This window comes from Protopterus annectens, chromosome 3.part1 (genome assembly GCF_019279795.1).
Source record: "Protopterus annectens isolate FY-2018-M chromosome 3.part1, PAN1.0, whole genome shotgun sequence".
Classification (NCBI taxonomy): domain Eukaryota; kingdom Metazoa; phylum Chordata; order Ceratodontiformes; family Protopteridae; genus Protopterus; species Protopterus annectens.
This window is the reverse complement of record NC_056732.1, coordinates 1,832,853,110-1,832,866,566: the sequence shown is the minus strand read 5'-3', so window position 1 is coordinate 1,832,866,566 and position 13,457 is coordinate 1,832,853,110. Positions and strand designations below refer to the sequence as shown.

The 13,457-nt window shown below is 37.2% G+C and overlaps 1 protein-coding gene across 1 annotated transcript in view; it reads right to left on the bottom strand.

Annotated features, from left to right (window-relative positions):
• LOC122798723 (zinc finger protein OZF-like) overlaps positions 1-11,974 on the bottom strand; it is a 187,074-nt gene extending 175,100 nt beyond the window's left edge. Inside the window, exon 1 of the mRNA XM_044067820.1 lies at positions 11,782-11,974. Within this exon, the coding sequence (XP_043923755.1) occupies positions 11,782-11,793 (12 nt within the window). The 5' untranslated portion in view covers positions 11,794-11,974. The remainder of the gene's footprint in view (positions 1-11,781) is intronic.
• Positions 11,975-13,457: the final 1,483 nt, after the last annotated feature.

The window sequence follows — 13,457 nt, the reverse complement described above, 5'->3', positions numbered from 1 at the left end:
TATTTAAAAATTGTCCTTATTTTTGGGTCTTTGTCCCACTTCTATGTATGGCTTTGCTCTGAGGGTGAGAGGTATGACAAGTGTGTCAGGGCCATCATAGTCAGCCAGAGACATTTCAAATTGTGACATACTTGTTGCACCCCACTCCCCCATGTAGTGACTCTGGATGTGTCCAAGCAAGGCAAGGAGCAGTTATGCAGTGTGAATGTGCAGACTATTCCCCCATCCAAGGTAGACACAAGTACTACAATGGCTTTTCATCTGTCCTTGATTTTGCAGAATGTTCTGATTTCTGTCATATTTTTATACTGTTGATTTATGCTTATTATTATTCAGAAAGTGCCTGTTGCTCCGTGTTTAAGTAGCAGTGCTTTAATGACCATCTGGTAAGCTTGTCTGAGATTGTAAGATGCAAGTAAGTTTTAATAAGCATACTGTTAAAGAATTGCCAACATTGAAAGCCTTTCTGTTGTTGCCATGCAGAGAATACTTACATAACTAAATAACATATAAGCCTTGGGTATTGGAATGCATATGACAGTATTTGTAATAAAGGACAGGATTACATTATTTTAAGAGCTCATTACAGGCTTTACCCGTAAACTAAACAGAATGCCAATCTATCATGTGTGGTCCATATCCTGTGCAGTAATCCTTTAAGCAATGTATGTTGAGCTTGTTTCCTGTTTGCTTTTCATTTTTTACTTTGATCATGTTTTCCCCATGAAACAAGTTGTCAGGCAGCAGGTCTTTTTTGGATATGAAACATTTTTACAAGTGGTGGTATCACAGAGATTGCTACTTTCAGCATGTTACTTGGTACTTTAATAAAGCTGAATATAAATTATAATTAGAACTGCAGTGCAAGGAGAAGTGGTTTGAGTTGAGTGCTGCTTGTTTTTCTTATACTTGATTTTGACTGGCATTCCAGTAATGTATTTAAAAAGTAATTTATTTTTTCATGCCTCACAACCTTTTTATTTCCATCTAGATATTAAGTAAACTGTCATACAGCCAATGGATTCAAATATGTTTTTTCTTCTACACTTCATTTTGTCTTGATTGGACTCTCATAATGATGGTTTGGCATCCAGGGCAGAGTATTTAATCAAAGTTACAGCTTTTGTGGGTTTGAGCATAGCCCCTCCCCTTTCTAGTTGGTCACACCCATTCCCATTGACCCCACCCATTCAGCTGTCTCTTGCAGCCCCCCTTTGATTTGAAGTCACCAGCCGCCACTGGCGCTTTCACAATTAGCTTGTTCAGGTGAATAAAATGCAGTTATAGAAACACCCTTTATATAACAATTAATTATGGTTACATGACTAATAATAATTAATCTTAAAGCAACCTTATTTCATAAAAACTATGATAGACTCCATAGATATAATATAACAATAGGATGCCATATTCATAAAAAGCATATTAAATGCATAAATACAATAAAATAAATGTTGGTTGTTTAAAAACGCTTACCCAGATAAACTCAATGGATATAAAATGTTCAAAAGGAGGGAAGCATTAAGGCAGAATTTCCGCTGCAAAGATTATGGTACCGCTAAAACGCTATGCAAGTGCCACACTAAATAACCAAAAGCATTCAATCCACTAGCAAAGTTCTTTAGATCCACACTCTGGTCAATAAATCCACATGTAAGGTGTATGTTCATCCAAAGCTGATAACACAAATAACTCAGTGGTCCAGCAGTATTCACTTCATCAACTATATCCACAAGGAAACGGATCGACCAAAGTAAATTAATAAATTCATGTGATTTATACATTTACTTTGGTGAAGTAAATACTGCTGACCAATGATATATCTGTAAACTCATTTTCTTAGGGGTCTTGCCTTAAGTAAAGGTCTGATAGGGACATGGTCATTAAGTCCATGTCCCATATCTGCCCCAAGTCTAACAATCCACTCAGCTTCGAGTGTTTCAGTTCTTGTTCTAATGTCACCAGCTCTCATATTTTCAAAACATCTACCTAATGCTAAAAACTTAAAATTATGCTGCAAGTCAGTCTCCATTACATGTTTAGCCAGAGCATTATATAAACTCTGTTTCTTAATGTGATATAAATGCTCTCTAATCCTAAATTTAAATTGCCTATCAGTCTTCCCTATATAAAATTTACAACAGACTTGACAAATGGCTAAGTACACTAAATGTAAAGTATCACAAGTGGCAGATGTCCTAAAATAAAATATTTAACCTGTATCTGGATGCACAAATCTAGTCTCTTCTAGAATAAATCTGCAATACTGACAATTTCTGCAAGCCTTAGTCCCTTCCATACATTGTACTTTATTAACATCTCTCGTGGTACATAACCTTCTTTTTAAAGATTTCTTATTTTTGAAGGTGAACTGTGGTTTAGTGTCCAGGTGTCTACTAACTTGTTCATCCATCCTTAGAATGTCCCAGTATCTGTTGAATATGCCTGTATATGCATGGATATTCCTGGAGTAACTAAGGCACATCCTTAATTTCTGGGGAACATATCTCCTAGTTTCTTGTACACTAGTAATAGGATGGGCGTGTTCTGAGAAGAAAGGTTTAGCCCTATCTCCTCTGAGTCTAGCTACCTGACTTATGTTAGTTTTTACAAATTCAGTTTCATATCCTCCCTGTATAAACTCTTCTTCTATTTCACCCATCCGTCTACTAAATTCTTCATCCTGTACATTAAGTCTAGATAATCTATATGTCTGATTTTGCACTACATTTCTAAATATAAAGTTAGGGTGCATGCTTTCTCTATTCAGCATGCTACTGATATAACATTCTTTTCCATAAAGTTTGGTACATAGCTTAAGGTTCCGATCCCTAAAAATTGAGACATCTAAAAAGTTAATGTCTGTGTAGGACCAATTCATAGTAAACCTCAAATAAGAGGTGGTGTGATCAATAAAATGATGAAATTCCTTCAGTGAATCAACTGACCCCCTCCAAATAAGGAAGAGGTTGTCCACAAATCTACAAAAGAACACAATGTTACAACTATATGGGCCTCGAACTAAATTATTAGCTTCCCATTCTGCCAATACTGCATTTGTGTAGGTGTTAGCGCATGAGGTACCCATGGCTACCCCATTGCGTTGCCAATAGATCTGTTTGCTAAATAGGAATACATTATTCTCAAGTACTAGATTAAGTAAAGTTTGAATCAATCCCACTTTAATAGATTCTAAATCCAAGGCTTCTAATTGTCTGGTGATACTTTCTATACCTGCTCCATTTGGTATCACTGTAAAAAGTGACACCACATCAAAGGTAACTAGTAATTACTCTGGAGGAATATGGCCTCCTTTGGTCTCTTGGTACAGGTCCCTTAGAAATTGCTCTGTATCTTTTAAAATGTACTTAGAGCTGTCTATAAGACAGCGTAGGCTCTTTTCCAGGTAGATGGATATAGATTCTGTACACCAATTCCTACCTGCAACTATAGGTCTCATAGGTGGCTTAACAAAACTTTTATGAAGTTTAGGAAGTCCTTGGATAACAGGTACTGTGGGATGCTTCATGTTAAAGTATTTAAATAGTTCATCATCTATTTTCTGTGTTCTCGCCAATTCATATAATTCATGTTCTATTTTCTTAATCATTTTGTTAACATCATATTGAGTGATACTACTGTAAAAATTACTATCATTCAACATATTGATCATACTTGTATCATAGTCAAACTTATTCATCACCACAATCTGTCCTCCTTTGTCTGCTGGTCTAATCATAATTTCGGAGTTTTTTTGTAAGTCACATAACGCTTGATATTCACTTTTAGTTAAATTATACTTATTGCTTGAATATTTCCTTCCCTTATGTAAGTAATGCACTCTATATGCCTCATCTATGCACATTTTTTCAAATGCATGCACCAAAGGATTCAATTTCGGAACAAATAAGCTAGGTTTTTTAAATACATTGAAATTACTATGCATATTCAAATCATCATTGAACATAATTTTTAACATTAGGTTTCGTGTAAACTGTTTAATGTCCAACACAACATCCGTGATATCAGTGTCTGAAGTGGGAATAAAAGATAGTCCCTTGTTTAGCACATTAAATTCATTAGCCATTAAAGCATGTGACGATAAACTGACAACTAGTTCTTTACCTTCATAAAAGCTTTTTTTATGGTGTAAGGACTCACCATACCCGCCTCATGCTTCCTCTTCCCTCTAGTGACACTCCTTCCTCTCTGCGAGTCCCTGTACTGTACTCCCCCCCCCTCCTCGGCTCGTCAACCTCTGCCTTGTGGGAAGTGGGAAAGTCAGAGTAGGCAATTCGGGTATGGGTCAAAAAGGTGAAGGTTCTGTGGAACTTCCATTGCTGGAAGAATAAACCGAAGCAGCAGATACAGGAGGTAGAGGTTTTGAAAATATGAGAGGTGGTGACTTAGAACAAGAAATGAAACACTCGAAGCTGAGTGGATTATTAGACTTGGGGCAGATATGGGACATGGACTTAATGACCATGTCCCTATCAGACCTTTACTTAAGGCAAGACCTCAAAGAAAATGAGTTTTAAGTATACTTTTACTACAGATATATATTGTATGTATTGTATTTATGCATTTAATATGCTTTTTATGAATATGGCATCCTATTGTTATATTATACCTATGGAGTGTATCATAGTTTTTATGAAATAAGAAGGTTGCTTTAAAGATTAATTACTGTTAGTCATGTGACCATAATTAATTGTTATATAAAGGGTGTTTCTATAACTGCATTTTATTCACCTGAAGAAGCTAATTGTGAAAGTGCTTGTTTGTGTGTCAGTCTGACAGAACTAAACCCGTTTTTTAGAAACTGGAAGCCTGGTCTCTACTAGTTCTCTATTTTATTGAAACTATACGAGCTGTTACAACACAGCATCTTCATGACACCCTAGGGCACCCGGATGAACCAGCATACAGATTCAAATGCTTAAGGGGTCTAAACTCCAGCCTCTCCCTACCTCTCTATTCCTATGTTAAGACCTGTAGTACCACTGTACTCATACTCAATAATCTCCTTACCCTTGTATGCTACGAAATCTCTAACTAAAATATTTTCATTAACAAACTAGAATATATCCCCCCATTGGGGCACCTTGCAAGTCACAACATACTGCATCTCTTTAAAAGCTGTTAACAAGAAGTGCCGTATTTACAAATCTCCCAAATCCACAAGCTCTTTATACATCACAATAAGAGCCACACACCACTTTTCCATTTACCTCTACTGTGCATAAGCTCCTTTTTTCTTGAATTCCACCCCCCATTTGCAGCAGCCCTCACTCTCTCCATACCTCTACTGATAAACAGTGCCAAACTCCTGTCCTACCAATGTGCGTTAGGCCAGCCTCTACTTGTTCACATTAGCTACAAGTCAAAAAGGCTCTATGCAAATTACATCTATGAGTTTGAACACGTTGCTGCTGAATATTAAAAAAGAACCAGCACTATCTCTCACTTCGGATATGCGCTACTTACTCACCTAACCAAATTGTGTCATTGTAAATACTTCTAACCCATCACCCAACGTTCTGTTCCTCTTCCAATCCAACCTAACATATTAATCTTGATCTGTATTCCACTTCAATACTATTAATTAACAATAAATAAATAATTAACCTGCTCTTCTATCAATACACAGTCTAAAAACGTAGGCTAGTGTATACATCTACAAACCTAAAACCAAGTTTAATTACCACTGGGTAAACCTAGCCATGCAACCCAAATATACTCCACGAGTTGTTATTGTTATTTAGGGCTAGGCTTATAGAAAACCTGGTGGTCGTTAGCCTAGTACATATCTATGAACCTATACCAATGGATAGGAAATCAGAAATTCACACCAGATCTGTCCCCCATTTCTGTCTCTGGCAGACAATAATGCTCAAACTAACATACCCCCACATTACTTCTAGAAACTTCCAAACATACCCCCTCCTAATAAACCCATGACACAGAGGGACATAAATCGATTGGATTGCATGGCTAAAGCTTATAAATGTCCTGGTGGTTGTTAGCCCACTATAGGCGCAGTAGTGGAGTGGTCTGCATTGTCGCCTCACAGCAAGAGGTTGTCCGGTTCGATTCTCAGCTGGGGTGCCTTCTGTGTGGAGTCAGCATACCTTTCTTGCATTCATGTGGTTTGCTCTGGGTGCTCTAGTTTCCTACCACATTCTAAAAACATGCATCTGGAGCATTACTCCTGGGGCCTCCACTGAAAGTTGGCTCTGTTCCAAGTTGGACTTTCCTGGTTAACAAAATATTAAATGAATAAATAAAATAAATTAAAATATACCTATGAACTTATACCAATTGTGCCCTAGAGGTTACTTAAGGAGTACATGTTAGACAATGTTAAAACATGCCCTATGTCCAGAGACATAGGTTCACAGGTTCATAGGTATATACTAGGCTAATGACCACCAAGGCCTTTATAAGTCCAGCTGTGTAACTCAACCTAATTGCATCCCCTGGCAACATATGCATTTAAAGTGGAGGGGTGTGTTAGTTAGGAGGGTGCTAAAATGTGTGGAGGGTTTGTAATTTTGGGAATGTTTACTGTCGGCCTCTGTCTATAAGAGAAATAGGGGTTAGCCCTGCAATGTATTTATTTATTTTATTATTTATTTGACATTTATTAACCGAGTTAGCCCGACTGGGCTGCAGAACCCTTTTTCAGTGGAGACCTGAGGAGAAAAGCTCCACAAATAAACAAATACAAAAGCAAAACATCATACAATATTACTATACAAGTGTATATACACAGGAGAAACAGAATACAACTTATAAACTTATAAATTAACATATATAAAAAGGCACAGCAGAGCAGGAGAGTCAGAATATATGAAAAGCCATTTATTCCAAAACCCAGTTTCATTTCACACTCGAAAATCACAATTAAAACACAGTCTGTTAAGCGCTTTCATCTCTGTCAAATCACAGACTTCATCAGACGCCCTTTTACAGTTTAAACCTTGTTTTAAATACAAATACACTAATAAACACACCCCAGACTACACAAATTAGCCAACCAGCTTCCTCTTAAACAAGGTGTCTTATGCAAGTACTAAGCTAATATCTAATTAAATATAATAACACACACATTATATATATATATATAGATATATATATATATATATATATATATATATATAGATATATATATATATATATATAATGAATATAAATGCAAAAAATGCATATAAAAATGCATTTAACCATTTATGACCGAACATACATTTCGCCAATTATTCTGTCTTTCCGTAGCTTTTAGTTTGAAAAAGCACGATAAAGAAAATTAATCATTTAAACCAGGCCACTGCGCGGCATTAGTTTTAAGTTGCCACATTATAGCCCACGGACCCCCCTCTTATATCTGGCTCAATCATTTCTAACACAGCAAATTTAAATGAATGGTCATTTAACTCCATGCAATGTTTGGACAATGTGTCCTTCTTGTTCCTTATGTCTTTTAGGTGTTCATAAATACGATTCCTCAGTTTCCTCTCGATTTTCCCGATATAGAAACAGGGACATTTCATACAGAAGGCACAGTATATAACTTTCTCAGTATTACAGGAGTATTTTTTATTTAACCTAACGGTCACATTATTAACAGTAAAAGTGCTTCCCTCCAAAATATATGGGCAATAGTTACAAGAGCCACATTTTTTCATATACCTGTTGTAGGGGCCTTTTGAGGTTGTTTCCAAAATATTCTTGAGACATTTCCCTTTCCTATAAACAATATTCATTCTCTCTCCAACATATTGTCTTATATACCCTTCAGGAAGAAGTTACTCTAGTTAATACCTGGTATGCCAAAAATGGGCTCAAATTAAATGTGCAAAAGTGTAGGAAAACAACCCTACTATCAACTTAAAGTGCAGACAATACTCCACTGCTAAATGAATATATAGTCAAAGGCCTGGATACTGTGTTGACAGTTCCTTCACTTTCTATCATCATGGGGCAACTGTAGTCAGAAAATTCTTCTACTTAATACTAACAGCAACCAAGGATATATCATCCCGCATTAATTAGATCAATTATAAAGTGCAATACCCCCTTAGGGATGTACCTTACTTGACATATCAGCTCGAATAATGCGAAAACAAAGTTGCTAAATTTGCAGCACATACCCCTTTCAGAACCCATCACTGTATAGCGCTGAAAAGCTTTAACTGTTAGAGATGCGACATCAACTAACATATACACAACTTCTTACCACCTATAAAATTATTCAGCATCTGTCTGTCCAGCACTAAAAAACATTCTACCAGTTATGTTCCCAGATGGTCACTGCAATCCAGTGACCAAAAATGCCTGTCTACAAACTTAACAAATCTGCTGGGCATTCTCTGTACTTGTACAGCATTGCTAAGGCCTGGAACTCCTTACCTGTATCCATCAGGTCTATGCCCTCCCTCCCATCTTTCAAAACTACTCTGAAAGACATCCTAGCTAAAATCTGGCTCTGTTTTTGCTCAAAACCAGGATAAACTATATCCCTAATTGTGAACAAGTGTTTTTTCATTCCTTATACCTCTGTAGTCTCCCTTCTTCACTTACTTCCTTAGTACTTAGTAATATCCAATTCTCTTCCATGACTTTCTCTCGCTAAACATACCATAAGCCTGTCTTTCCATCACTTCATATTGCAATTCCTATTTGTATTAAACTGACTTACCTTTACACTCTCTACAAACTATCTAAAATCTCTGTAACTATTAAATGATTGTCATATACCTTGTATCAATTCTTAACCAAATGTTTTTATATCTAATTTGTTATAATTATTTAAATTACAGATGTTTTATTTTTGAAGACTGTAAAATTATTGCTCTTAAAATGTTTAGTAATAATCTGGAGTGTTTTTCCCTGGATCTCTGCTGAAAATGGGCTTTTACCCAGTTGGACTTTCCCAATAATCAAATGTCAATAAATAAATAAATACATATCAAACAACTGGAGACCTCCAGAGGTTCAGAACTAAGAAGAGGCTTAAAGACCGTGAGCGACCAAGACAGGTTAGACGATGTATCCCATTATTGAGTATCTTACAGACTCCCAAGGGGTGATCTGTGCCTCAATTACCACGCAAATAAAGGTCCCGTTGCCCTACTCTCCCACATCTCTGCAAGTCTAATAGCTTAATGAACACCAAAGCTAGGGAACTTAATGCTTACCAGCATATAAACAGAATGCACTGGGGAAGAGAGATTCACTACGCTGCACCTCCCTCACATGGGGAATAAGCCATCCCTGCAGATTAAACAGCGACACACTATTATCCTTCATAGAGAACCTGGATAACAGGACGGGTACCTTACATTTACCTTGGAAAGAATGGACTAGCCCTTCTTGTGAAAAAGGGTACAACTGAAGGGTGGGTATTGGCACAGCAATGATGGCCACAAGAATAAATTGCCTTAAAATGAGTCCTGTTCCCAGAATAGGTTCATATACCTCTCAACTGTACCAAATTCCTCCATATTTACTGGTTTTGAGGGCAAAATAATGGGGTGCCACAAATTTCCAAGTGACACCTTCAATTCACGATATTTTGTTTATAAACAAGTTTTGAGCTATGGCTGATGTCATCACACATCATCAGCATATCCTGCAATATCAATGTGCAGGGGCATGCATGATGACATCAGCTTTGTGAGGCAGTGCCTGACTACCTGTCGGACTCAGAGACTGGGGCAGGACTATGAGATGGACTCTTTTGATTTATATTAATTCCCCACGTAGAAAGATCAGTAAACACCTATGGCAGGGGGACATCTTTGAAATAGTAACTTTAACCAATTGTTGACATTCATGTTGTTGCCACTGTTGTCTGCTGTAGAGGGAGGAACAATCTTGCTGTAAATGCAAAGATAAAGTGTGTATATTATTGGACTACTAAAAGAAAAGGTAACAGTCTGTATGTTTTACATAATTTATTAAAATCAGAAAATAGCCATAATAAAGGTGTTGCTAGTTGTCAAATGCAGACTTTCATTACGCAGAATGTAGTGGCCTTCTTGAAAATCACTACAGAGTAGTTCAGGCAGGTTTAGCGAATGTGGCCCTATAATGACTGTAACCGACTGTACTGCAGGCAGTTATTTGAAGAGACATTAAGTGGAGCCATCCCTGTCCTCTGTCACCTTTCTGCTTCGCTGCAATATTCACCATGAGTTTGCAGTGCAGGCTTGCAGCTGCAGAGTAGTTTGTCTGAATCAGCAATCCGAAGTTGTGATAGGGATTTAACCCTGCTATGATTATGAATGCATATTAAAGACCGTGGTTTTAACTTTGAATCTTGGTGTGTTGTTACTCTAACAGCTAGTTTGAGAATATGTCTGAGCCAGCTAGTTTGAGAATACATCTGAGCCAGCTGAAAGTGGATTGTTATAAATCCAAGTTTGTTCAGCTAAGCGGACTCCTAAAACTCACTGATACTTAAAGCAGTCTTATGCAGAGTTCACCATTTTGTATCCTATACCCTCAGCAATGTAGCCTATACCACGGTCTATGCAAAGGGATAAACATGAAATTTAAAATGGCATAAACAGCATCTAGAAATGTAGAGGAATTAAAAACAAATGATACTAGAGTTTGGGTCAGATGGTTAGGATTTTTTTTTATTTATTTCTTTAACTGGCTAGTAGGACTGGCAAAATGAGTGCTTTCAGCCATGACCCAAGACACTAGTACAACATAAGCACATTAATGTACAAGCATTACAGATATCAGCATGTGTGACAGATGCATATAGTATATTTTATCAAGTAAAATAAGAAGACAGTTTGCATATGAGCATCTTAATGTATGAAGAGTTACTCCAGCACCAATATAAAAGATGTACTAAATAACCATTATATTATATAACAAACAAGTACACATATAATATGTTGATGACAGTCTGATACATTTCTCAATCATAGGGGGTACTGCAGATGACCTACATTAATGACACATATTTCTACATTTTCATGATCCTGAAAAAATTGTGTATGTACACATACATACACATATACACACAGACTTTCACTCACATAAATACACGCATACACTTCACAAGTTTCAGGTACAGAAAATCTGCTACATGTTTCATAGGCTTCTAAAATTATGCTTGACTTTTAAGATTTCCAAGACTATAAACATATATGCATAATCTTCACAGTTTTCAGATACACAAATTCTGCTACATGCTGCAAAGGCATACAAACATTTGTTCAACTCTGGGGATTTCCAGCACTATTGAATGTGGCCATTTTAATGCATAATGTGTTTATTTATATATTCTGTAACACTGCAGAAGAACATGTTCACAAATAAACACTGAAGACTGCTAATGGCTAGAACTGAATATTACAGAATCACATTAACTTCTATCTTAAGGGCAACCCAATACATTTTTGTTTTTACTTTGTGCTAACTTCCACTACTACATTATACCAAACAGATTTGCATCACCCAGTGCACTGCTTACATCTTACTTCATTATCCTGACTCTATCCCAGTCACACCAACTGAAACTGCTTAACTCAGAAGCACAAAATACATGCTGCACTTTACAAGTGAGGACTAGAATCACAAATATTTACTTCACACAAACTGGTTTCCTATGCAGCTCAGAATTCCTTACCCGAAGTTGTATGCTGTCCTAGTCCTGCCTCTCCCAATTACATAAACAGCACCACACTAAAGCACAAGGCTGGATGTCTTACATGTGAAGAACAAAGTCCAACTGTCAACAGAATCTATACACATTCTTACCTCCAGCTTCATGATTCCCAGTTTCACTCTCCAGTCCCACAAGCCACACTGTTCAGGAGCTAAACAATTGCTGTATGCAGCCGCTAAGAAGCAGAGGAAAGATAAATAATTAAAACACTCAAATTACTTCTTTAAGTTGCTATACAGAGACAAATGCGGTCTCCATTTTTTTAAGCTTATCAGTGACTTCCTATTCTTTTGTTCATCTGTGAAATGTGTCCTACCCTCTGCTGGAAACCTGATTAATATTCATGACATACAGCTGTGAGGAAAGAGCAGGAGGGAGGGGTTTGTAGGCTGCTAGACGTGACACTTCTACTGCATGAATTTGTGGTGTAAGCAAAGCAGAGCAAACCAAACTACATTTGTTTGTTTGAATTTGTTCAGAGAACTGGTTAGTTCTGAGCAATTTCAGTCTCAGCCTGGGGTCAAAAACTGACCAGACATACAAAATAGGCAAGAATACAATAATGCATTAAATAACAGTAAAACAGTGCAATGGCAGAGTAATGCTTAGGACACAACAAATCCTATGTATTAATTTACAAACTGTACAAAAGTTTCAAAACATTTGAGTAAAATAAATTAGAAATGAGAAAAGGAGCAATGGGTCTTAGTGGATGACTTAACGTGGAGAAGAGTTAAAGTAGATTTAAGTGATATGATCTCAGAGGTAATAGGTTCATAGATTAGTACTAAGCTAACTGCCCTTGCAAGCCATTTTAAGCCTAGCCAATTATCCCTAACAGGTGCAGTCTACTTAATTAACTAAATGTGATTTTAATAGAGAACAGAACTTGGAATAAGAGAATCAGTCTTTAATTTCAAGTGGGGAGGGGGGCTCAAACAGTTTGGGCCTGAGAACTGAGAATGCATAATCAGACATATGTAGCTTGGAATGTGCAATCTTTTTTGTTTGTTTGTTTTGTTATAAAGTCTGAGCGGTTCAAGTTCCTTATGTTTGGGTGACTGTGGTGGTGTAGTGGTTAGCGTTGTTTCCTCACAGCAAGAGACTCTCTGGTTTAATTCTTGTCTGGGGTGCCTTCTGTGTGAAGTCTACATGTCCTGCCTGTGGTCACATGGGTGTGCTCTGGTTTTCTCCCACATTCCAAAGACATGCATTAGCTGGATTGGACACTGTCAATTGCCTGTGAGTATTTGAGTGAGTGGTACAGATGAGCTACGGCTGCAAGGCTAGCCACCTGGTGATGTAAACCTGGGCTGAGATGATTGTCACTGTTGAAGTGACACCCTGACCACATGTGTAAAAATGGGGAAAAAAGGGGTAGAGGATGGATGATGGTTCAAGTTTTTTAGGTTGCATGCAGGGGCCTGTTTTAGTTTTTTAGGTTAAAGGAGGGATAGTATGTCCATGTAGGACTCTGACTAGTTGTGATCCTAGGAGCAGCTTTCCTCTTTTGTTATATTTCAGCAAGTTTGCCTTTTTAGTGTTATATAGTTGTGGTCATTTCTTGGGAAGTGTGTAATAAATCTACATATTTTATTTTCTCATGTTGTAATAGTAGTAGAGTTTTTAGTAGAGGATGCTGATATAAGACAGAGGCTGAATCTGAGGTGAGGGAGTAAAATTCCTTTCCCCTATTGCCAAAGTCACCATTAAAAACCCACAGAACCTGATTATCCCATGCAGCAGCTGCAGGTTTCTGTCTCCTTTG